This window comes from Phascolarctos cinereus, unplaced genomic scaffold (genome assembly GCF_003287225.1).
Source record: "Phascolarctos cinereus isolate Bilbo 61053 unplaced genomic scaffold, phaCin_HiC Scaffold_9;HRSCAF=440, whole genome shotgun sequence".
Taxonomy (NCBI): Eukaryota; Metazoa; Chordata; class Mammalia; order Diprotodontia; family Phascolarctidae; genus Phascolarctos; species Phascolarctos cinereus.
Window position 1 is genome coordinate 195,841,798 of NW_027556402.1, and position 27,315 is coordinate 195,869,112.

General features: G+C 40.6%; 1 protein-coding gene across 1 annotated transcript in view; it reads right to left on the reverse strand.

Moving 5' to 3' along the window:
- DOK7 (docking protein 7) overlaps positions 1 to 27,315 on the reverse strand; it is a 117,425-nt gene that overhangs the window by 60,414 nt on the left and 29,696 nt on the right. The window contains exon 5 of the mRNA XM_020992264.2: positions 6,906 to 7,025. Within this exon, the coding sequence (XP_020847923.1) occupies positions 6,906 to 7,025 (120 nt within the window). The remainder of the gene's footprint in view (positions 1 to 6,905; positions 7,026 to 27,315) is intronic.

Here is a 27,315-nt window from a genome sequence, read left to right on the forward strand (position 1 = left end):
GTGGAATCCCAAATTTAGAACCTAAGAACAGTGACCTGAAGGCAGCAGGCTGATAACAAAATATGAAAGTTCTGAAGGAAATAAGGATACTGAAATATACAGAGAACAAATTTGGGGAGCCTCTAGTTAAATTAAGAAGAAATAAGTCCAATGGAACATGGCCATTTTGAAGATTCACTCAGATCTTGTATATAAGCATGGTATCCCATGTGTGACATCACAGGACCAGACGAAGTACATATTTACCGAGAAGAACTATCATTAGCAAGCTGTGGGAGACAATTCCTTGAAGGGGTCCTATCCATTATGTAAGTCTTGACACTTGTCATGTATAGCAGATTTAATGGCAACTCAACCTTTGTGCTTGGCTCTTAGATTACTGTATGTTTGGGGAAAAATTCTGACCTCTGGGAAATCCAGAGAGAAGATTAAACAGCCATATGACAATCTGGGTCACATTTCCTAAATACCATTCTGGCAAAGGGACGGAAATTCTGTCCTTGCCCAAACTCCTTAACAATTCAAGTCTTTCTTCATCAGAAGAAATGCCTTTGGTAAAACCAAAACAAAGACTCCTCCAGCCCTGTGACCTTACTTAAACCCAATGAACTTTTGCCTGCAAAAGGCTTTTGCCTCTTACATGCCCCTCACCAGCAATATCTGCCCAGCGTCACAGACCTCCCTCCTCTAAAGACCTATAGAGCTTTCTGGCTATAACAGTCATCTCCTAAGTAACCATCAGATACTGTCTTGTAACAGCTCTTTTTGCTGCTGTCAAGAAAAGTTATTTAAATTATGTGAAAAGTTTTAAATTATCTGAAAATTTTAACTGTTCAACTTTTCCCAGGCTCATTTAACTAACTTTTAAAAAATTAACTATTTAATTTTTCTTATATTCACTTTCTATCCTTCCAACTAGAAACCCCCCAAAAAAACAGAATTGGTCAAATCTCCAGCAATCTTCCAGTCCAATCCATATCCTCTTGACAAGTGCCTGAGTGGTCATCCAGATACAAATGAAAATCTCCAGATATGGGCTATTGACTGCTCCCCAGTGAAGTTCATCCTACTGGTAACCGCAAAGAATCACAGACTCACAGAATCTCAGCACAGAAAGGGACCTCAGAAACCATCCAGTGTAAGGCATACCCACAAAAAAATATCCCTGACATATGGCCATCCAAACCTCACTTGAAGACCACCAAGTGATACCTAACTTACTAGAGACTAGAGTCAAAATCTACTTCCCTGTAAATTTCCCACCCCAGGGCTCCTAATTCTGTGCCCAGGGGCCAAACATAACAAATCTAATCCCACATGTCAGACTTTCAGCTTTTTGAAGACAGTGATCATGTTACTTCTCTTCAACTGGCTAAAAACATCTCGATCTCCTTCATTAGCTCCTTATATGGAATGGGCTCTAATCCCTTCACCATACTGATTGTCCTCCTCTGGATACAGTTTAGGTGATTTATGTCCTTTCTGACACATAGAACCCAAAACTGATGTGATCTGACAAGAATAAAGGATGGAGGAAGTATTGTCTCTCTCCCTAAGGACACTAGACTCACTTCTCATGCAGATTTGTATCCAAATTAGCAAAGGGTTCTAAAAACTGAAAGGAGGCATAAAACTACTGAAAGACCCAGTTTAAAAAAATTCTGAGGGTAGCTAGGTGACAACACTTACTAGCTGTGTGACCCTGGGCAAGTCACTTAACCCCATTTGCCTAACCCCCCAAAAAAAACCCTGCTTTTGTTGTGGTCTCCAAACTCACTGCCATTTTCCTAGGTCTTAAAGGCTTATATAGTACTTTCTTCACAATGTGTCCGTGAGGAAGGTCATGCAAGTATTATGAACTCTTTTGCTCATTAGCAATGGAGGCACAGAAACTTTAGATGACTTCCCTGGGAATCATGACAGCCAGGATTTGAACCCAGGTCTCTACAGCTATGAGGTAAGTGGTTTTTTTTTCCTTTTGTATTACATCATGGTCTTTTTTCTCTCTGTCACCTATTTTAAAAAAAACATGACCTTTCTCTCGCCTTCACTTGCCAGATAACCATGCAAGAATAAGGCCTTGAATGTAGCAGGCACTTGGATAAATAAATGTCTAGTGAATTAAGATATAACTGCGACAAACTCACAGACCAGCAGCAGGGGGAGCCAGCGCCCTTCCTCACAAAAAGTATCACATCACACTAATGAAAAATCAAACCAGAGGATCACAAAGTAGACGGACGGGAGGGACACTACCAGACCTGGGAGGACACTGGTTCTAGGGATTCTGTGAGGCGAGTCCTAGGATAAGAGTCTGGAACACTATCAAGAGACGTGGGTGTTAATGCTGGGTCCAAAATCTAGTGGCAACTTATCACCCTTCTCTGAATGTCCTCATCTGCAAAATGAGGGTGGTGATACTGGCACCTGTGAGGAAAGTTCTTTGTAAACTTAAAACTACATTAGAAACATGTGGTTATTTTTAATAGCTGCATTAGAAGGGCCCTTGGAGAGCATTTAACCTAGCCCTTTCGCTTTATTTTTTTCCTTATTTTTTTAAGTCCCATTTTTTCCTCATTTGAATTTTCCTTATTCCCAGCCCAGATTTTTTAATATTGCCTTTCAAGAAATATAAAACTCCCTTCCCTTCTTTTCTAGCTATGCACTCTCATCCATCTTTTTCATTATCCTTAAAAAAATGTAGCTGTAGTGTCTGAAACCTCACCTGTTATGATTAAGAGCTGGGTACCAAGGATGACTGGCAACAGCCCTATCTCACCTGGGTCAGGTTTTGTGCTCTGTTCAATGTTCATATTGTTGTGTGAGGTTCCTGTTGCCAAGTGTGGCAAAGCACAGAAATGAATGGCAGGTAAGGTCCAATTGGCACCCGGTGGCTTAGCTGCCTGGGTTGTCTGAGGTCTCCCGCCATCTCCCTCTGGGTCTGTTTTGGTTGACTTTGGTTGGTGGCTCTCTGGGGAAGGCAGGCAGAAGCTCATGTAGCATTTCTGTGTTCATCTGGGTCTTTGTGTGTGGTCCATATGTGTATGGTACTCCGTCTGAAGCCATGACAAAAAGTACATCAAAGAGGGAGTCTTGTCCCACATGGCAAAAGAAAAGAGACCTCCAAAGTCCCAACATCCTGTGGCCAATAAACTCCCTTGTTTAGAACACAAAGCTAATACAATGAGGCCAAGGTCAAAGATTAAACTACTTAGGAGTTGGCTAGCTTAGCTCTCACCCACAGCCTCTATATGGCTTGGGGGGAGACTGGGAGAAGACAATTCACAGCACATGTCCTAGTGACAGGGGGTGGATGGCATCCTTTTTTGTGTACAAAGGACAATACCAGTTTCCCATACACAATATGCCCACACAGGGCTGTTTCTGACAACTGCTTTGACTCAACCCATCTGGATGAATGGAGCCAGGAAAGAGTTCAAATATCCATCCTGAGGCACAGGCAAGACTGATGCAAACTGGACCAACAAAAGATTTTGGCCACATGTGAACCCACCTCATTTGTATTTACTAATTCTATTACTTAAGTCTCCACCAAATCTAGTTCAAATGCCATCTCCTGAATGAAGCCTTCTTTAAGTCCCAAAGGGATGTGAACTCTGCCTCCTCTCCACTCTCCCAGCATGGTGTCTGTACCTCTAATGCACTAATCTCATTCAATTTTGTTTCCTAGTTTTATGTGTTCCTATGTGGGCATTGTAGTCTAGTGGAAAGAGCATTGGACTTGGAGTCAAGAGAGACCTGAGTTCAAATCCTAACTACAACACCTATTAATTGTGTGCCTATGGCCAAGTCATTTAACATCTCTAACCACCAGCTTCCTCATCTGTAAAATGTGGATAATAACAAAACCTACCTTCATGGGGTCATCCTGAGGAAGAAATGAGATTAGGTACAAGAAGTATTCTTCCAGTCTCAAAGTTCTATAAAAATGTAGGCTATCACTAACCCATTATTATTACTGGACCACAAAGTTTCTTGAGTACAGGCACTATATCTTGAGACAGCAAGAAGCAACAGGATTTGGAGTAAGAAGCCCTGCTTTCAAGTCCTAGGCTAGCCTCCACTTATTAATTCTGTGATCCAGGAAAAGTCATTTAAACTCTGAGCCTCAATGTCCCGATCTGTCATCTGGGTGTAGCAATATGTATACTATTTACCTCATATGGTCTTTGTAAGAAAATGGCTTTATAAATTGTAGATGCTATAACAAATTGGAGCTACTGTTATTCATACTGCCTAATATTAGTAATCACTTTCAAAGGTAAGGGAGGAATTTTAGTAGATTGTAAGTAAGCTCAATGAATTAATAATATCCTATGGAAGTCAAATAAGATCTTAGGCTATATTAATAAAGGGAAAATATCCAGAACAAGGAAAATAAGTGTCCTTTCCCAGGTCACACAAATGTGATATACTTTGTGAAGTTCTGGTGGTCATGTTGTAGGAAAGCTCTAGTTCAAATCTAGCTTCAGATACTTACTAACTGTGGCACCCTAGGCAAATTACTAAATCTCTGACTGCCTCAGCTTGCCTATCTGTAGGATGGGCTTAATAATAGCACCTAGCTATTTTCCAAGGTTGTTGTAAGGATAAAATAAGATGTTATTTGTAAAGTGCTTTGCTTTATATCTAAACATATATTTATATATATTTGCTTAAAGCATGATATGAAAGCTATCATTATTAATATAATTATTATTTTCATGAACATGCAGAAGAGGGCAACCAGGCCAGTGAAAAGATTAGGAGATTGTGCCATACAAGTATCAGTTAAAGGAACTAGGAATATTTTTCCTAGAGAAGAGAAGACTTAGGGCAGAGATATGACAGCTGCCTTCAAGTATCTAAAATGTTACCATGTGGAAGAGAGAAGATTCATTCGAGTTCATTCGAAGATGAAAAAGACAAAACTAAGAGCCATGAGCAGAAGTTCAATCTGAGAAAAAACTTTCATTTAATAAGAGTGGTCCAGAATTAGGCCAGGTTGTTTTAGCTGGTCATAGGGTCACAGATTTAGAGATGGAAGAGAACTCTAAGTTATCTGATTTAACTTCCTTTTTACATACAAGGAAACTGAGGCCAAAAGAAGTGACTTGCCCAAAGACACAGAAGAAGGGATATGGCCAGAACTCAAACCTAGTTCCTACAACCCTTCTTCAACTACATCCCTCTACTCTAAGTCTTTGAGCAGCCATCTGTTAGATAGTCATTTGTTGGGGAGGCTATAAAGGGGCTTCTTCTCCAGGTAGAATTGGACAAGCTGACCTCTGAGCTCCCTTTCCATTCTGAGAGTCTGTGATTCCATTAATATCTTACCCAGAGATATCTGTATGGGTCCCTAAGATTTTTAAGATTTTTACTATGGCCACTAGTGAAACAGACTCAAAAAACCTCAACAGGACTCAGGATGACTCAGAGCTCTTCACATTTCAATACCTGAAACTTGTGGCCAGCTTTCCAAAGGTGACTAAATCTACAAGTTTTTCTTAGAAATCCAAAACACCTGATGAACACTGGGTTTAATGTACTAATTAACAAAGGACCTTAGAGAACATCTCTTCTCATTCTACAGAGGAAGAAACCTCAAGGCCCAAAGGAAAACTATTTGTCCGAGGTCACACAATAAGTTGGGACAAAAACTCAGTTCTTCTACTTCCCAGTCCTGTGCTCTGCCCACAAGTAATACCTAAGGCAGCTGCCTGTCAAGTCTGGTTTACAAAAGAGTTCAGAGGGACTTTATCTCTCTAAATCCTACCAGCTCCCAGAACATCTCAGTTAATTTTGGTCAGAGACCTATACAAACCCTTGAAATAGTAGCTCCTACCCACAGCTTAATGGAAAACCATATGATTTGGCATAGCCATCAAAAGGCAACGCCCTAAAGCATTATTTCAAATTCCAAATACATAGATTTTCCCCGGATGTTCCAAAGTCTCATCTTTCAGCCGCCTGCCTACTCCTCCCTTTACAAGGCTTGCTCAGAAGCACTAATATATGACATTTCTTCATCCCTTCAAGCTGCAAGGCAGCATGAGCCTTTGGAAACCATAAATACACTCATGTCTATTTCTCCTGCTGCAACCACAACAAAGTCTGGGCAGTTTTTATTTTTGAATAAGCAAGAGGATTGTGTTTCTCCAAAATAGAACACTTTTAAGGAAATAGGATAGTGCAGTGAAAAAAGATTATTGAACCTGTAGCCACACAGTACTAGTACAAAGTCTCCCTTTACTTACTCTGTGACCTTGGGCAAGTCAATTCACTTTTCTGAACCTGTCTCCTCACCTACAACAAAAGAGGGCTGAGGGCCCCTTCCAACTCAGATCCTCCAATCCTAAGGTTCCTTTCAGATTTAAGATTACAGGAGCAAAGGGAATATAATTTAGAGCTAGAAGTCACCTTAGAAATAATTTTCCAGAGGAAACTGAGACCCAGAGGAATTAAGTAATTCTAAGGCCAAGCTCAACCATTTACTAGCTTTGTGACCTTCAACAAGCCATTCTTTCTCTATAACCTTCAGCTTTCCTCTCTGCCAAATGGGGATGATAACAATGTAAAGATCAAGTGAGGAAACCAAGTGAAAATGTTGTGGCCACAAAGTACTAGATAGTCATAATCCGGTATTATTTAGAGGTCCATTTAGGACAAACACAACGGAAACCAGTCCAAGTTGTAACAGGAATGTGAATGAGCTGAGAGGACAGCAAGGGAGAGGAGCTAGGTGCCTGGGACTGATAAATCTGGATCGCGGTGACATTTCAGAATGAAAACCACCCTGCATCCCAGGGTGTGGTGTCTGCAACCTGCCATTCCAAGTGGAGCCACGAGCACCAGCCCAGGCAGGCATCAACACCAAGGGGTCACTCTACACTTCTTATATTAACCTGGGAGGACAGGACGCAGGCCAAAGGGGCCTTTCGTGGGGGAGATGCCCCGGACGATACAGTCGAAAAGAAAGCTGATCTGCTCTCCTTCTGCACAAGAAAGGAAAAATACACCAGCCCCTGGAAAAGAAGAAAAAGAGGACATTATCAACCTAGGCTCTTGTTTTGACAACTGGGCAAAGCATTTTAAAAAAAAAATTCTACAGATATGATGTCCTGAAGAATGTGGACTGCTCGGCACCAGAGGAAATCAGTGTGATTTGCGAGCCAAGAATAAAATGACCCAATCTAACCCCAGCACACACCAAGAAGGAGAAGCAAAAGCAGATTCTATACTTAGTTAATCACTTCTCTAGTCCAGATAAACCTCAGGAGGGAGAGTCATGCAAATGAACTGAAAGAAATTAGAGCAGCTTAAAAAATGAGCCCCATCATGGAGCTGCTGGATTTTTATGTTCTCGCTGCTATGTGGATCTTATTTTTCTTTGGGAACCTTAGCGATTCCCATCTCTGCTGACACAAATGATGCTCTCAGGTGAGAAAGAAAAAACCTCCTATAACACTGAAAACCAAAACACTTTTCTCATGGACATGACATATCCAATTAGAGGGTAAATCTTTAACTGATGATGGCAACAGGGATAGAAAATTACAACTGTATCATTGTCCAACAAGGGGTAAAGGAGACTAAAAAAATTCTTTTTTTGCCCAGAATTTTGGAGCACATTCTGTTTACTTTTAGAGACCTGGGATCCAGTTAAACAAGGTATATGACTATGGCTAAATTCCTTCACCACTCTGAGCCTCAAGTTCCTCATTTGTAAAATGTGGAATTGGGCTGAGTGACCTTTAAAGCCTCCTCCAGCTCCCAAATTCTAGGATATCTGAGCATAGTTAAACCTAGCTCTCAAGCTTTTAATACCAACAATTAGGGGTTTACAATTCAAAACCTATGAAGCAGTTTCTTGAGTGCCACCTGCTTTTTACTCTTTATTATATTGATCAATCAGTCAATAATCAATCAATAAACATTTTTAAGTGCCTACTCTGTGCCAAGCACTATGCTAATAATCACTAGGGATACAAAAAGAGGCAAAAGACAGTCCCTAGCCTCAAGGAGTTCACAACCTAATTTACTTCATTCTGAGTGCTCTCGTAACAAACACGGCCCCAAATAAGAATTGAGACTCCCTGAGAAAGCCAAAGAAGGGGTAGAATCAAAATGAAAGAGTACAAGACAAAGAAGCATGGCAGCATCGTGGTGGCACAGAGAGCTAGCAATGTTCATACATTCATTATTTATAGAACACCTACTATGATACTGAGTAAAGTCCTGGGATTGGAATAAGCTATGGTCCTGGGCCTCTTTGAGAAGGATAAGAGATGGACACAAATAGTTATTACAGAGGCAAGCACATGATCAGTGTCACAACAGAACAAAGAGAGCAATAGGAAGCCAGAGAAATGACAGCATAGACTGGCCCATGAGTTAAGCCTTTAAAGACTGAGAGGTGGAGGAGGAGAGATGGACAGCTAAACCCAGGAAAGAGTATGAGCAAAGGTCAAAGGGGAGAAAGCACAGAAAGCTATAACAAAAAACAATATTATAAGGGCACTGCAGAAGGGGAGCTAAGAACTACATGAGAATTTTTGAGCATAGGAAAAGAGCCACAGAGGGGCCATATGAAATGGTCTATAAAGTACCAGTGGGTCACTCCCCAGTTGATAAATGGTCAAAGGATATGAACAGGCAGTTCTCAGAGGAAGAAACCAAAGCTATCTATAGTCATACGAAAAAATGTTCTAAATCACTATTGATTAGAGAAATGTAAATCAAAAAGACTCTGAGGTACCACACCATACCTATCAGATTGGCTAACATGGCAAAACAGGACAATGATAAATGCTGGAGAAGATGTGGGAAAATTGGAACACTAATACATTGTTGGTAGAGTTGTAAAATGATCCAACCATTTTGGAGGGCAATTTGGAAGTATGCCCAAAGGTCTATAAAATTACGCATACCCTTAGACCCAGCAATAGCACTTCTAGGTCTATATCCCAAAGAGATCATAAAAATGGGAAAAGGAACCACATGCACAAAAATATTTATAGCAGCTCTTTTTGTGGTGGCAAAGAAATGGAAATTGAGAGGATGACCATCAATTGGGTAATGGCTGCACAAGTTGTGGTACATGAATGTAACAGAATACTATTGTACTATAAGAAATGATGAGAAGGCAGACTTCAAAAAACTTGGAAAGACTTACATGAACTGACGCAGAGTGAAATGAGCAGGACCAGGAGAACATTGTACACAACAGCCACATCATGGGATGACTGACTTTGATAGACTTGGCTCTTCACAGCAACGCAAAAATCTAAGATAACCCCAAAAGATTCATAACAGAAATTGCTATCCACACCCAGAAAAAGAAATATGGAGTCTGAATGCAGATGGAAGCATATTATTTGCTCTCCTTCTTCTTTATTGTTTTGTTTTATTGCTTCATTCTTATGGCTCATTCCATTAGTTCTAATTTTTTCTTACATAATGACGAATGGGAAAATATGCTTAACGTGAATGTATATGTAGAGCCTACATCAGATGGTACACCGTCTTGGGGTGGATGTGGGAGAGAGAGAGAAAATTTAAATCTCAAAATCTTATAGCAGTGAATGTTGAAAATAAAAAACATTTTTTTTTAAAAAGGACATGTGGGAATCTAATAGGCAAAAGTAAGGAAGAAGCCATCAGAGGCATGGGAAACAGGCTAAGTAAAGTTAAGGAGGGGGAATATTTGGGGAGAAGAATGGGAATGTTGCAGGGAGAAATAATTCTGAGGGAAGGTGGACTGGGGCCAGGGTTATGCTGGTAAATGTTTTTAAAGTGACTCTCAAAAAAAGTTCGCACAGCACACTTTTAATTTGCATTTTTAACATTTTCCCCATCATTTTCTTTGTTGATTATTGATTATCTCAATAATCAACAAAACAACAAATAAAGCCCTGATTTTGAGGATTTGCTGATTTCTGAGGTGTAAATTCTCACAATGACAATTTAACAACTGGCTCTCATGAGATGGTTTTGAGCTGAGACCAGCACATCTCTGACTGGGGCAGTTAGTCTACTAGCATTTATTAAGTACTTGCCATTACTAGGCATTGTGTTAAGATGTTGGGTTACAAAGAAAGGCAAAAGACAACCCCTGCTCTCAAGAAGCTCATAGTTTCACAGAGGAGACAACATGCAAACAACCATGCACAAACAACTTATATACATAAGATATATACAAACAAGATACATATATATACACATACATATATATCTTATTTGTATATAATGTATATATATAAGAATAAACAAGATAATGTACATACACATAAGGATAAATTGGAGAGAATTGATAGAGGGAAAGTGTAAAATTAATTAGAATTAAGAGGGATTGGAAAATGCTTCTTGCTGTAGGTGGGAGGGTATTAGATGGATGAATGGATGAAGAAAGCCCAGAATGTGTTTTTCGGAAAACTCCATTTTGGCTGAAGTAGAGAGCATCCCAACACCTCAAGAGCCTATAATTTTGGCAATATAAGTACTCCATCTACCAACAGATTGTAACCCTCTATTATTAAAGCTGGTCCTCAGACAACAAGCATATGGTCTATAATTGGGCCTCTACTTGAAACCTTTCCATCTTGGTGGAAAGCTATCTATCAAGAACCTAGAGTCACAACTTTTCCATGATGAGGGGTTGTAGGACTTAAAGAGGAGGATATGGAGGTGTTTTTAATGTCAAGCACATGGAGGAGATTAACACAAGATAAGGCTGGATAGGTGGGATGATACTAGATTATGGAAGGCTTTGAAAGGCCAGGAAAAAGTCTGAATTTTAGAGCAGGAGTTCTTAAATTATTGGATGTCACGGGCCCCTTTGGCAGTCTGGTGAAACTCACGGACCACCTCCTCAATATGATGTTTCTAAATGTGTAAAATAAAATACATAGAATTACAAAGGAAACCAATTATATCAAAATACAGTTATCCCAAAAATTGTTTTTAATAAGTTCATAGACTCCAGATTAAGGATTTCTTCTCTAGAGGCATTAGAAAACCACTGAGATTTCTGAGCAGAAGAGTAGATAATGACAAGATTTATGGACAGGGAATGTTATTCTGACAGTGGTATGAAAGCTGGATGGGGCAGGGAGGCATAAAAAATAGAGGCAGAAAGACCTGTTAGGAAACTATTTCAATTGTCTAGGCAGGTAAGGGTGCCTATGGTAGAATGGTGGCAGTTGGAATAGAGGAGAGAGGATGGGGGCAAGAAGTGGTACTGAGGTGGAATTGATAAGTCTCTGCAACCTACTGAGCAGATATGACAGATGAGAGAGACCCACCCAACCAATGTCAATGGGTTTCCAGCTTTCTCAAGGCATCTATTTCTTTATTGTGCAGATGACGTCAAAACTGAACATTCACCTTTCCTCTCCACCCTCCTTCATGGGGATGAAAGAGAAACAGAAATATTTTGGATATAGTACCAATGAGGTCATGTTTGTTTCTTATTAAATATCATAAGTAAGTGAGCAACACATACTTCGTTTTAATTTCAAGAATCCACAATTTCCCCCCCCAACAAAGATCTCAGCCTCTCTGGACCACATTAGTGGATGAGTTCATGAACTGCTATGGCCCAAAAAATTCATCCCTGTTGAACTGACCTTCCAGTGATGAGTTTCTCTGCTCTCATCTAGGCTGATCTGCAGATTAAAGTTATAGTACATCAATGGGCCTCTCCTTGAAAGCTTTCCAACTTGGTAAAACCTACCAAAGATTGTGTTCTGCTGGTACAGCCTTTGGGAACCCAGGGTCACCATCGCAGCATGATGAAGCTTTGGGAGAGGACTTCAATGAAGGAAATAAACAATTTGTGACAACAACAAAATACAGATTTTAGAAACTTGGGTTTCTAAAAATCACTTCCAGCACTGAAATTCCATGTTCCTGGACAGTGATAACACTCTCCCCACACCCCACCTTTAGGTGAGGGAAGTTGTTAATGGATTGAAGGGGTCAGACAACGCTACGAAGCAAGGCACTGACCTTCCAAGGATGATTCTATAACTGAGGTGTGAAGCCAGGGTGTCTATGTGAAAAGGGAGGGAAGGGAAGAGGAGGGCGGGAAAGGAGGAGGTGTATTATTTTCTTCTTTGCAGACAGTACTCATTCAATAAATATAGACTTTATTTTCTAGTACTCCTAATCTCTCCCACTCTGTAACTATTCTTCCCCTCACTGGCAGATGTTCCCAAATAACTGGATTCATCTAAGATCTATCATCCCTACCACACAGTCTTATACTTGATTACCCACTCTTTGGTGTCATTGGCTAATTATTTCATGGAAGTTAGTCCTGCCTCCCTATCAAGTATGCAAATACCTTAGGGAAGATAATTACATCTTTTTCAATTCAATTCAATTCAGCAAACACTCATCAAGCCCCAAAATGAATTCACAGCCCCCACTGGGAATAAAGAGATAAAAATGACTCAATCCCTCCTCTCAGGGAGCTTAAAATCAAATATTTCAATTCAACCCATGCCTCTAACACTTCTTAATTATTTGATGTGGGGCAAGTCCCAGTTTCCTCGTCTGTAAAGCAAAAGGCTAGTACAATCCATAGTACCTCTACTGTCAGTGTTGCTAGGAGGATCAAAATGTAAGACATCGTTGTTGAGTTGTTGGGGAGTGCCTACTATGAGCACGGTAGAAGCTAACTGCCACAGGTGAATTTCTCTGATGTTTCCCAATGTTGAGCCACCCTCAAAAGAAATCCCTGCTGTGGCAAAGAGCACGCCCACTGGCCTTGAGGAAAGTGTTATCAAGCTCACTTTACACATGGAGAAAACGAGGTGCAAAGATGTAAAGAAGTGAGTAGCTAACCGAGGTTTTCTGACTCCATGACCAGCACTCTTGTCCCAACAGTATCCTGCACCAAAGACACTGTCATCGTTTCTGGTTTGAGCTCAAGGCACATTAATTTGGGGTATACTGAGACTCATCTGGGTTGGAAGAAAAGGCAGAGAGGTGTCACAGTGCATAGAGTGTGAGACTTGGAGTCAGAGATCTGAATTTGAATCTTGACTCAGACACTTAACTAGCTATGCAATAATGGACAAGTCACATAACCTCTTACTGATAAGAAAATCAGTTTCCTTATCAGTGAAATGGGGGTGATAATAATAGCATCTACCTCCAAGGGGTGTCATGAAGATCAAATGAGACAGAGCCACTAGGAGGCACAGTGGATTGAGTGCCAGACCTAGAGAACGAAGACTCATCTTCCTGAGTTCAAATCTGGCCTCAGACATTTACTAGCTGTGTGACCCTGGGCAAGTCACTGAATCCTGTTTGCCTGAGTTTCCTCATCTGTAAAAGGAGCTGGAGAACGAAATGTCCAACTATTCCAGTATCTCTGGCAAGAAAACCCCAGGTAGTTTTACAAAGAGTCAGATACAAGTGAAACAAATGAACAACAACAATAAATATAAAGTGTTTTATAAACCTTAATGTTCTAGCTATATAAATGCTAGATATTATGATTATAGGTGCTGTTGTTGATTTGTATAATTATGGTGCAAGTCTTAATATCTTACTACTCCCTTGAAAAAACCGCGCTAGGTGGAGCAGTGGATACAGCACCGGCCCTGAAGTCAGGAAGGACCCGAGTTCAAATCCAGCCTCAGACCAAACACTTCACACTTACTAGCTGTGTGACCACGGGCAAGTCACTTAACCCCAATTGCCTAAAAAAAAAAAAGTTTTTCACTCTAATTTGTGTCAAAGTCTGTCACCCCATCTCCATCCCCAGCACAAAGAACTTATCCCTATGTTAGGATCACAGTATCACAAAATATTAGATCTGAAAGGGACATCAGAGGCTTAATGATTTCCAGAGTCCCTTTCATCTCTTTAATTCTTTGATTCACTGACTTGATTCCAAAGATGTCTGTGTTATCTTTCTCACACTACCAACACTGCCCCTGGCATCTTTTTCACACCATCAAGCCATGCATAACCCAGGAAACAAGGCCTTAAGACTATCATCTGAAAATAATAAACCCAGCCCTCTGGGCCAACCCAAGCCCATCCAGCTACGAGAGCTGTGAAGTCCATATGAAGTCTATGTGAGGTCAGCCTGCTCTCAGTCCTCTGGAAGCCCCGTGATGGGAAATGTACAGGTCATAAGGATTGTTCACAAGGGACTCCCCAGTGTTTGTGTAGCAATACGAATATGCAAAGTATAAACTCCTCTTCTTTGCATCCCCTCCTAATGCCTAACACAGGAGTCTACACATGGGTAAGAGCTCAATAAATATTTTTATTCGATATCATGACTCAACTATGATTGAACAATAAGTCACATTTATATAGCACTTTACAAAGTTCTCAATGCTCTTTTCCCTCACAACCCTGAAAAGTAGGTACAGAAGTGAAAGTATCACCCTTTCCCTTTCTTTTTGCAGATGAGGAAACTGAGACTCTTCATTCAGGTTCACAGAGCTGTCACTTACCCAGGTGGTTGGACTCCAAGACCATGTAAGAACTAAGGCACAGTGGAGGAACTGTGGAGGAACCATACCATGTAGGAACTAAGGTAAAGTGGAGGAAAGAGCACAAAGACATGGGTTCTAATTCTGGCTCTCTCATTTACTAGCTGTGTGAACATGTCACTTTTGTTCTCAGAAGCTCAGTTTCCTCATATATAAAATGAGCTTGCTAATATTTGTACTTCCTACCTCAGAGAGTTGTTGTGAAGCAATTGCCTTCTATGCAATAAAGCTTTACCTCTAGGAAAGGGAAGCTATTGTTTGCACAACCAACACCAAAATCGCAGGTTTGAAACCTTTCTGCTTTGATATGTTGGGGATAGATGAGGTGTCAATCCAGGCAGTGAAATATTTTTAAAAGCTCGATGCCCCGGGGTCTAAGGTGACTCAGAAAAATGGAATGATCACCAACCACATGAGTTTGACAAATCAAATACGGAACATGCACTGCCCAGGCCACTATCTTCCCCTCCTCCCCCCATACATACACATACATAAACACACACACACACACACACACACACACACACACACACACACACACACCCCCTACTCTGCAGCAACAGTTAATGAAATAACATCAAGCTTGCTCCCAAAGCCTGAGCAATGAATGGGGAGCACAGAGCTGACTGGCTCACATTCCACTGACGTTAGGAAGGCCACGAGCACAAATGGCCTTGTTTCTCTTCCAATGTGGCACCGTCACTGCCCAGGAATTCTCTGATAGAGTTACACTGGCTGCACATCTTGCCCAAAGAAAGGAAAAGTAAAAAAGGAGAGAAGACATGGTTGGTGTTGCCTCCACAGTAAGGGTGGGGAAGTCAGGCCCGAGCCCAATTGAAACATCCGTCTTCCCAGTCATGCTCTGAACTTTGTGGACCTGCCACCGAGGAGGTGATCCAGATGCTTTACAAGTATGGACTGGATCCCTATCAGACCCCCACAAAGTAGCTATTTTTTAATGTCTAGTCAACCCTGTACCTTGCTCTGGCGGGGTCGGGTTAGTAAGAGATGTGTGTAGCCAGTAAGAAGCAGCAGCAAAGCTTTAAGGAATAAACAGAGGGCAAGACCTTAGAATCGTAGAATCTCAAGGCTGGAAAGGACCTTACAAAGTATCTAGTCCAATCAGTCCCCAACATCCCCCAAAAGCAATCATCTAGCTACTTCCCAAGGACCTCAGGGTGGAGGTGGGAGGATTCTCCACCTCCTGAGGTGGCCCAGTAGACTTTCACACAGCTCTGGTTGTGAAGAAGTTGTATGATGGCAACATCCGCCTTTCTGAAATTTCTGTAGACTCTTCCTCCTTCTGCCCTCCAGTTCTGATTCCTGCTCCATTGATAACCCTTTGAATACTTAAAACTGGGACTATACCTCATACCTCAACTCCCAAGTCTTCCAAAGCCAAACATTCCTAGTTCATTGGTACAAGAAATGTTATCAGTTTAGTTGCCCTCCATGCCTCACCTTGGCAGAGAGGTGACCCTGGGTTCTGACCCTGGTCTATTTCATGGAGTATAAACACTGGCAGCTTCTACCACATTAGAAAGCCTGTGAATACAGACCTGGCAATGGCCTGCACATCTGTCATCTGAGGGTCAGCCTCGCTAAATGCAGAAATGCTTTCTCACCAGAAAGCTGGATGGCAGGAGATCATTATTTTTTTGGACACAGCAACTCATGAAGTTGTCCATGATGTGGAGGGGTTGTAATCAGTGTCAGGGGATAGAGTGACCATACCGATGAAATCACAAGCTAATGAAGTAAGGAACTTTAGATAGCATCTAGCCCAACTGAGGCCCAGGGAATGAAAGTGATTTGCCCAAGGTCACTCAATAAATAAATGTCAGAGCCAGGACCAGAACCCCAAATCTCCTGACCCTCCCTAACAACACCCACCACTGGCAAAGCTCTGAGGAGCCCCAGGAGTCTGCAAGCTTAGACAAGACTCTACCTCAATGAGGTCCTTGTTCCGATGGGAATTAGTGTGGCACTTCAGGGCTGGAGGAGGGCTGACATCACAGGCATTTGGGAGCAAAGAAATATGAGGCATGCAGTACTGTAATGCCAACACAGCTGCTTACTCACGCTGAAATCCTCCCCCTCTAGCCTGCTGCGGGGGTGAGGGGCTTGGAGAGCTCATGTCACCGCCTCTCACAAAAGGCTGAAAGACTAATCCTGTGGTTAGGGACAGTTGGCAGGAGGCTGCAGGACAATTAGTCCTCCAACTATAAAAAACATCTTTACTAAAGAGAGACCATGTGCCCGGTGTTTTGCTCAGGTTCTAGCTTACTGCCCTATAGCAGTTCACATTTCTATAACACTTTAGGGTTCACCAAGGGAAGTCTAGGCAGTATAAATATTATCTCCAATGCACAGTCAGGGAAACTGAGGCTCCAGAGAAGGGGAATTATTTTCCCGGGGCACTCAGCCACAATGGCGGAGGGCAGAGGTGTCAAACATGGAAATGGGGGCCACAGTACCCCTCCCCAGTTTGCCAAACAACAAGGAAATATTTAACAAAATAAATAAAAATACAGTAGAATATAGATAATGTTAATATGTAATTTTCTAAGTAAATATGCAGCCAGCAGGAGTCCTTATGTACAGGTTTAGTGGCCCCATTTTTATTTGAGATTGACATCACTGGAATAGTGGAAAGAACATCTATAGGAGTCAGGAAACCAAAGTTTGAATCCTGGTTCCACCGTATGACACCAGACAATCCAAGGGTGTGTTGGAAACTACTCCTACCAGTGAGCAAATTTTTGCAGCATGGGTACTTATACCTCAGAAATCAGTAAACACTACAGATCAGGACTTGACTTATTATTTCACTGATTATCTAGAGTTAAGAAAGTGATGGAGAAAATGATAATCATATAGATTAAACTTAGAAGTATCTCCTGCATACATTTTTCCCCCCAAGAATGGGTTTTTTAATGTTTACCAGCATACTACTGGGTAAGACATTTCCCTTTCTAAGACTAAGCTCCTTCATCTATAAAATGAAGGCATTGACCTCGAGCATCTCTGAAGTCCTTTCCAGTTTTGACAGTTTGTGCTGTAAGTCCTCCTGGTTTTAACCATCAATGACTTTATGAGTCAGAGGGAAGACTCAAACCCAGGTCTTCTGATACCAAGTCCAGTGCGCTTTCCATTTTGCCTCTCTCAGTAAGATGCTATCAACTAGAAACTTATTCTCAAGGACAACCCACAGAGATTAAAAAAATGTTTCAAATAATTACATCTCATCCTCAGGTAATACTTAATTATACAACATAGCAACATCTTTAATTCAGCCTGGAAAACCGCCACTCTGCACTGGATTCAAAGCAAGTGGTGATTCATACCAAGTAGGTAGAAAAGAACAGAAAGTCCATTCATTTTTTGGGGGGTGGGAGGTGTGGAAAGTTCTTAACTTTATTTATAGCATGGACACCTTCAGTAGTCTGGTAAAGCATATGCCCCTTCTCAGAATAACATTTTTAAATGCATAAAATAAAATATTTACATTACAAAGGAAATAAATCATATTGGTTACAAAAGAAATCAATCATACAGAAACAAAGGTATAGTTATCAAAATACTTTTTTTTTCCAAAGTTCACAAAACACTGGTTAAGAAGCCCTGATTTAGTGGTAGATTGTATGTGTTATGAAGTGTTATGAAGATGAAATGAGCTAATGTATCTAAAATCTCATCGTATATAGTAAAACAGTATATAAATGAGTTGATATTATCATTGCAAGGTCTATTTACAAAGCAGGATGGGGTCTACCAAGCCATAGTGTTACTGGGATCTCATTAAACATCTGCTTCTCTGTGAAGTGTGAGGAAGAAGTCCAAACAGAGAAATGAGAAGATGAAAACTGATTCTGTATGAGTTTTCTTATTGATCCTATTTACAAGTAACTGCTTTTGTCCTGTAGCTGCTTCAGTCAAGGTTCTTTGTCTCTGAACTTAATTCAGAGATTAGCTGTCCTGTAATGGGTTACGTTTAAAAATCTAGTTTTCTTGCCTCAAGGACTTTAAATGGCCTTGGAGAATGTGTGTGAACAGAAAGGGAGTTTGGGCCTGATATCTCTACTCTACCAAGTTATCCTTCAAGATTGTCTGCTTTGCTGTCCAGAAGTCTGGGCTGCTATGTCCAACCTACACTTAGACAATGAGTCCTTTTCAGACTCATGAAAGAAGAAGGGTCATTGCTAATCCCCATTACCAAACTTCCACACAATCCTATTGTTTCCTACAACTCAGCTCTGAAATCAATCACTTTGCCCTCCATTCCATAATGTCATCTACCCTGCTCTAGTCTTTGCTCTGCATTCCTCAAGAGGAATTGTCCTCTTGCTTGGGGGTCTTTGCTATTAACAAAGGCAAGCTGATGGCCCATTTACTGATAGGTAGCACACCCCTACTAATAAATGATACATTGTGCAGAGATCTGACTCAGTTTACCCTTTTGTTAAAATTTATTTTCAATAGAAAGCAATATAATTTTGTCCATTTTACTGATGCAAAAACTAAGGGAAAAAGAAACAGAAACATTATGAATAACTAGAAATCAGCTAGCAGCCCGCAGATGAAATGTGTGTGTACACACACTCAGCTTTTACTCAAGAAGGGGAATATTTCAAGGGCTATCAAACCAAGGACTAATGATATAACTGCTGCAGGATGGATAAGATAAAGGATCTTAAGTGAAATAATAGTTCCCATTTCTATAGCACATAAGGTTTACAAAATTCCCTTGAAAAAGCAACCTTGGTAACATAGGAGAGCACTCAGCCTTAACTCAGGAAGACTTGAGTTCAAATTCAGCCTCAGCATTTAGTAGCTGTATGACCCTGGGCAAGTCACTTCACCACTGTTTACTTCAGTTTCTTCATATGTAAAATGGGGATAATAATAGTACCTACCTCCCAGGATTGGTGGGAAGATCAAATGAGACAGTACTTGTAAAGTGCCTGATATATGGTAGATGCTATATAAATGGTAGCTAGCTAGTAGTAGTAGTAAGTAGCTACAGTAACAGCAGTTCAAGTGTTATTAATCTCATTTTACAGAAAGGAAAATGGAAGGTCAAATAAATAGAATGACTTTACTCCAGATTAAGGAAGCTAAAGAAATATCAGAGTAGAAACCCCATCTTCTGAGTCCAAGGTTAGGACACTTTTCTTCCACTCCACAGCAGCCTCTCAAAAAGGCATTTAGGTTCAGCTATTAAAAAAAAAGCCCAACCACAGTAATGAAAATACTCTTTGAGTGAAAAATCTAAATTAGCCCCATGACACTGTGCAGTTTTCTATCCATCTGAAGACAGCACACAAATTACCTTAGACTCTTGTTTTTTTGCAACTTCATCTTATTAAGCACAAGGCATTCAAACTCTGCCACAAACAAATGCCAGACTATTGTACTTTGGAGACAGTTAATGATACTGATCTGCCATCGGCAACAAAGACTACTTTGGAGTCTCTGGTATCTCTCTACTGGGATCTTTTCATGAAGCTTTTTATTCAGGTTCTATTGGCTCAGCCTTTCCTCAGAGAAAGAACTGTTTTGACCAAAGATCAAAACAAGTCAGTGCTAGCCAAATGTGACATAGGAACAAAAAAAGATAGTCTGAGCTCAGGATGCACACTCAGAGCAGACTGAAAGGCAGCTGTGGAACGGAAGAAAGTACCCTTTCTTCCGGATGTGATTGGTGAGACATCATTAGTCATACATGAAAGATGATGGAAAACAAGGGAAATTTCCACAAGAATAGATGATAAATGTCCCAGTTTTGAAAAACAAAGTAAGAAAATAGAATCTGTAAACAACAGGCCACTAAGCTTGATTTTAATTCCTGAGGAAACTCCAGAATGGACCACTAAAAAGAAGGACAGTAAGCATTTAGAAAAGGAAACAGTGATTACAAAGAACTATCATGGTTTCGTCAAGAACAGGTCATAACAAATTAAACCAAATTTCTTTTTTTTAAGATTACTCAATTAGTAGATAAGGAAAATGCCATGGATTTAATTTACCTAAGTTTTAGCAAAGTTTTTGTATCTCACACAATTCTTGTGGGAAAACTAGACAGACATGGACTAGATAATAAGGAAATTGGATTGATTCAGAACTAGTTGGGTGGCTCGACCCAGAGAGTAGTTGTTAATGGTTCAGTGGAAATGTAGCAGGAAGTCTCCAGGAGAGAAGCCCAGAGATCTGTGCAGGGCCTTGTGGTGTTTAACATTATCAGACTCTTGGATCAAAGCACAGACAGCACGCTCACCAAATTTACAGATGACACAAAGCTGGAAGGGGAAGGTAGTACAGTGGAGCCAATAGATAGAACAGACTAGAATTAGGATCCCTAAGAAGCTCGACAGGCTAGAACCCTGGGCTGAATCTGACAATATTAAATTCAATAGGAATAAATGTAAAATCTTCTCTGAAGTACAAAAATTAACTTCACAAGTACAAGATGAGAGAGGCATGATTAAATAGCAGTTCTGAGAAAGAAGAAGAAACGATCTGATGCAAAATGACGGAGGATCAAAAGTTTGATATCAGTCGACAGTGGTGTGGCAGCCCAAAGATCTAATGCAATCTTGGGCTCCACTGTGAGGCAGAGCTTCCAGGAATAGGGGAATAGGGAAGTGATAATCCCACTGTACTATGACCTCATGAGACCTCGCCTAAAATACCATGTGCAGGTAGGCACCACAATGTAAGGATATCAATAGGCTGGAAAGCATCATGAAGAGGGCAAGAGAGATGGTGAAGGGCTTTGAATGCATGTCACGGGCACACCAAGTAAAGGAATTGGGCACTTTGAGTTGGAAGAAGGAAGACTAAAGGGTAAGGGTCAGGGGGAGGAGAGATATCTGGCTTCAAGTATGTGAAGGACTGTCGGGGGAAGGAGGAATAAGACTGGTTCTGTTTGGCCCCAGAAGGCAGAACCAAAAGCAAAGAGTAGACGCTGCAAGAAGGAAAGCCTTGCTATCAGGAAAACCTTCCTAATGATTAGAGCTGGACCTTGGTGGAATAGGCTGCTTTGAGTGATTTCCTCTTACATGGCAGTCTTCAAGCATGGGCTGGATGGCCACTTGTTTAGTATGTTATGATGGGGATTCTTTTTTGTATATGACTTGGACTAGACAATGCCAAGGTCTTCTAGAACTCTCAAACTTGGTTTTGCTGGCAGACAATGAGAGGGCAAGAGAAGACTAGAGAAAACACCATAGAGATACTACTCAAAGGAACTGAGAATGTTTAGCTTTGCTGCTGTTATTCAATTGTGTTTAGTTATGTCCAACTCTTCATCATCCCATTTGGGGTTTTCTTGGCAAAGATACTGGAATGATTTTCCATTTCCTACTACATCTCATTTTACAGATGAGGAAACTGAGGCAAACAGCATTAAAGGACTTGCTCAGGGTCACACGGCTAGTAAGTATCTGAGGCTGGATTTGAACTCAGGTCTTTCTGACTCCAGGCCCACTCTATTCACTGCATCACCTAGCTGCCCATATTTAGCGTAGAGAAAATAGATGGTTGTATTCTAGTATTTAGAGTATTGTTATAGGGAAGAGTGAAAATTTGTCCTGCTTGGGCCCAGATTGAGAGCCAAGAGTAATATCATTAAGCTTGCTTTGAGATAAACTGTTATCTAGGCATTCCTCCTCTATCTTGTGATTAGGAAGTTAAAAATGTTTTAACCCAAGTTAAGACTTCACATTTATACCTATTAAATCCCATCTTATTAAGCTCAGCCCAGTGTTCTCGCCTATCTTTTTGGATAATTGACTCTATTATTTGATGTTCTGGCTACTCCTTATAGATTTGTGCCATCTATAAATTTGATAAGCATGCCAGGTACACCCTTATCTGAGTACTAAGAGAGAACTTAAATAGTCCAGGACCAAGAATAGATCCCTGTGGCACTCCAATAGAGATCTCCTTCCAAGCTGACAAGGAGGCATTCATATAAAACCACCTATACATCTTCCTTCCTTTTCCTAGGTTCACTGATACTGCCATCTGAAGTATGATTCTCATGTTTTCCACTTTTCCCTTTCTTTCACCTCAGTGTGGCCTTAAAAGTCCATCTCCATTATTCTTACTACTCCTTCCATTTAATCCCCCACTTATAAACTGTGTGACTTTGCATAAGTCACTTCAACTCTCTAAGCCTCAGTTTCCTCACCTGTAAAACGGGAATAACATTTGCCCAGACAATCTCAAAAGGCTGCTATGAAGAATAAATACAATAATAACCAAAAAGAGATTTGTAAATAACAAAATCCCATACAAGTTTAAGTTTCTAGTTCTATCAATGGCCTACTGTCCGAGAGAAATGAAATGTCTTCTCTGGTAAATTTCCAGTTACCTAGAAAATTCATCAAAGCCCCTTTTCCCAAATATCCCAAGGAATTGAGGTGAGATTATGTTTATAAAAGAGAGACCCATCACAAAAATGCCTCAGCTAAAGTCCTACCCCATATCCAAAACAATAAAAAGCAATCATTTACCAATATCCTATATACACTAATGCATTATTCTCAGGGCCAAATTCTACCCTGGAGGGAGAGGTAAGAATTAAGGGAGAGGAACTAACTTACTGATATCATCCAGAACACTCCATGTAACTCCTGATGTATTTGCTATTACTCCATCTTATTCACTATCACCTGATCTCATCCTGCCCTCTATCTATTTATACAGGCCATCCTCCACGCCAAAAATTAACTCACTCCTCTTCTATACTTTTGGAATCCTTTTTTTTTTTTTCTGTCAAAGCCAAGCACATGTATGACCTTCTCCAGTAGGAGAAAACTGAACGTTGAATTCTGGAAACAGTAAATTGCCAGTTGGGCAAGACCATAATGATGATGGGGATTAACACGAAATATAATATGTCTGTAAAGGTAAGTGAGAGCCAGATGATGGAGTTTTCTTAAACAGGCTGATACTTTATTGTTGAAGCATTAGGGAGTCACTGGAAACTTTTGAACTAAGGACTGACATGACTACCTCTATCAGTATGAACAATGATTGTGGTAGCAGTGTGAAGGATAAATCAGAAATGGAGAGAGAATGGAGGCCCTTGTAAGGAGACTACTGAAATAGCCTGGGTGGGTGGCAATGGGAGCCCATGCTAAGACAGATGCAGTAGTAATACACAGGAGGAGATAATCAAGATTACTGCGTAGGTCGAAACAACAGGACTTAATAACTGACTGAATATGACAGATGAGGGAGACAAAAGCAGTCTTTGGGTATTTGAAGGGCTGTCCAATGGAAAAGGAGTTAGATTTGTTCTACTCAGATGCAGTGGGGCAGAACTAGGATAAAAATTGCAGAGAGACAAATTAAGACTAACATACTAACAATTATAGAGTGTGCAAAAATGTAATGCACTGCCTTGATGCAAAATAAGTTCCTTCTCACTGAAGGTCCTCGGGCAAAGGCTAGATGACTACGGTTGGATATATTACAGAGCGGATTCTTGTTCAGATATGGGTTGGAATAGATACTCTCTGAGGTCCTTCCAATTCTGAGATTCCATAACAGATTAAAGGTTCAGGTCTAGAGCTGAGAAGAGAGATCAGATCTGGAAACAGATTTGTGAGTTATCTGCAAAGTGATGCCATGGAAGTAAATGAGATCATCAAGGAAGAGAATATCTTGAGAGATAAGAAAGACCATGACAGATCCCTGGAAAGCACCAATGTTAAGGGTTCAGGAAGATGAGACTGAACCAAGACAGCCACAATCAAAGAACTAAAAGAGTATGGATGACATCTGAAGATCAAGCATCCATTAGGAGGGTGTAGCCAATGGTGCCAAAAACTGCAGAGAATTCAAGGACTTACAGACTTGGATATTAGGATAGAAATGGTGACCTTAAAGGGAACAATTTCTAGGAGGTCAAAAGAGACAGAAGCCTAACTGGCAGAGTTAAGGTGAGAGGAGACATTTTTTAAGTGGACATTTCACCTGTATACTACTTTCTTAGAACGCTTACCAATGAAGAAGAAGAGAGAGAGAGAGGACAGCAACACAGGAAGGTCAATGTAAAAGTTTTTCAGGCTTGGGGAGATCAGGTATGTTCATGGGCAAATGGAAGAAGCAGCAGAGAAGGAGGGATTGAAGATGCAAAAGTGAAAAGACCTTTGAGAAGCTAGAGGACATGGGAATCAAGAGTGCAGGTGGAAATTAACCAGCAAAGACATTTTGTTTAGATTTAATGAGTAGGATGAACAACACTTTACTACCTCAGGTCTTAGTTTTCTCATCTGTAAAATGGTGGAACAGATACTGTTTGAGCTCCCTTCTGGCTTTAAAATTATGACCCTACAATTAAAAATTAGAATCAGGAGAAGAAAGGAGGTGATGGTGTTTAGAAATATCAAGGACTGGTGGGGTTGGGCATTCTGAGACAGTTCCTACTGAATGGCAAAATTTTCTCTCTGAAGTAGGAAGATGATGAATGTGGTAGGGTATGCATACCACTGATAGCAAGAAGAGAGGATACAGGTTTGGAACAGGTGCTGTGCGGGGTGTGACGAAGAGTATATTGGGAAGATTGTCAAGCAGCAGCTTAAGTTCAACCACGATCGTGTACCACAGTTTTTTTTTTTTCAGTGGATCCAGTCTGACTGTACTCGCTCCATCAATGGTCAGCAGTTCTGGAGCAGAATCAGGGAAAAAAAGCTGGACAGTGGTGCTTTCCCCAAGGATGAGGGCATGTGGGTTGGAACTGGAAGTGGGAAAGTCGCATAAAGTACATAAAGCAGGGTATACCTGCACACAGTCACAAAATGGTGCTGGCTCACCTGGCACCATTCACTGGTTACTCATCAACCTAAGAAATGACTGTGCCTGCTTGTGAAAGTGAAGTATGGGGGTGTTTCTTAAGAAGTTGGAGATTATCTGACTATATCTAGACAGATGTTTCATCTCATTTTAATTATGCTTCTGCTCAGAGAAAAGAGAGATTTTACAATTGACCAATTATGTCAAGCTGTATGATTTTGCTTAATAGGAAAAAAAAAAAGAACAGAAGAAGCCTCATCTGTTGATATGTAAGGCACACTTTGCATTGAGGAAAACCTTACTGTGATGTCCTGTTTTAAGTAGAGATAACACTAAAGCACTAAAAGTCAGCAATAATAAACACTAAAGCATCTAAACTATTCTTCCATTGGGATCTTTTTATAAGGCTTTTATTAGGTTCTGTTATTAGGCCCCTTTTCAGCCATTCACCTGGGAAAAAAGAACTATTCTAAGCTTAAACAAGTCAGGACTAACAACTTTGAAGCTGCCACCAACTTACTACAATCTTAGGCTGCTTTAAAAAGAAGCATTGAGTCCAGAAGAAGGGACATGATAAGCCTTGGAAAGAGCTTTGGCTTTCAGTCAGAGGACATAGGTTCAAATTCTATCTTTGACATCCACTACCTGTATGAACTTGGGCATGTCATTGACTATCTAGACTATATCCAGAGAAACTGTAACCAAGATAGGGAGGGAACCAGGCATCACACCCTACTGGGATGGCTTAAAGAAATCAGGGGTATTTAGCCTGAAGAAGAGATAATTTAAAAGGCTTACAATAAAACCAGCTCCCACATCTGTAGTGCTTTAAGATTTACAAAGCATGACAACAACCCCATGATATAGGTACAGTATTGCAAGGATTATTATCCATATTCTACAGATGAAGATTCAGTCTCAGAAAAGTTAAGGTCCTTGCCCAGAGCCACATACCCAGTAAGGGTCACTAATAAGGGTAACAGTTGAAGCTAAGACTCAAGCCCACATTTCCTGACTCAAAGTCCAGAGCTCTTTCTACCATGTGTTTCCAATAATTTTTCAGTAGTGGTCAACCTGATCCTATCCCCTAAGGGAACCAGAAATCTGAAATTATCTAAATTAGCTATGCCAACATCACCCACCAATCACTGCATAATCTCCAATCTTCCATATTTCTTCTCTGTTTTGGCTGTGTCTTTCTGTCTATAGAGAAAGACAGACAAACATATTTGATTTACTTAGTTTAAAGAGCTATGTGTCCATTTCCATGGGCATTTGTTCAGAAGTTTGCATACTGCAGTTCACTATCTCAAAACTGGGCAAAATGCCCAAATGCATCTTTGGGATTCTGTGCTTTCACCTTCATTAGTTACTTAGCAACAATGGGCTAGACAGAATGGATTCAATTCTTCTCAAAACCATCTTTTTGGGAAACAAGGAGAAATATGTTCCTTCATCTTTCTGTTTGTCAAACAGAACCCATCTAGTCTGCTAAATCTGTCTTCAAATGGTCAGACTGAATATAAATGAAGTATGAGATGCATGTGCTCTCTATAGGGAGAGGTGGATAATGTTTAGATCATAGAAGAGTTAGAAAGCACCTCAAGAGACCACAAGACATCAGAGCTGGAAAGGGTCTTACAGATTATCTCAACCAACCTTTGTTTCACAGATGATGAAACTGAGATCCAGAGAGGATAAGCCTTACTTACACACAGTTTATAAATAGGCAGACTATGATTGAACAGGAATTCTCTCTAAAATATCCAGACTCCCCCTTATGCTGTTTAATAGGGTTTTGGCAAATACACAAAAGTATTTTTCATGCATCTTGCCCCAGGGAATAGGCCAGGAAACCAGGTTCAAGAGGATAGTGATGAGAAGTGATCTCTGCATATGACAGACCCCCATTACACTAATAAATGGTCATCCAGCGTCCCCTTGAAGATGTCTCATGACAGGAAATCCAATGCCTCCCAAGGCAAGCCAG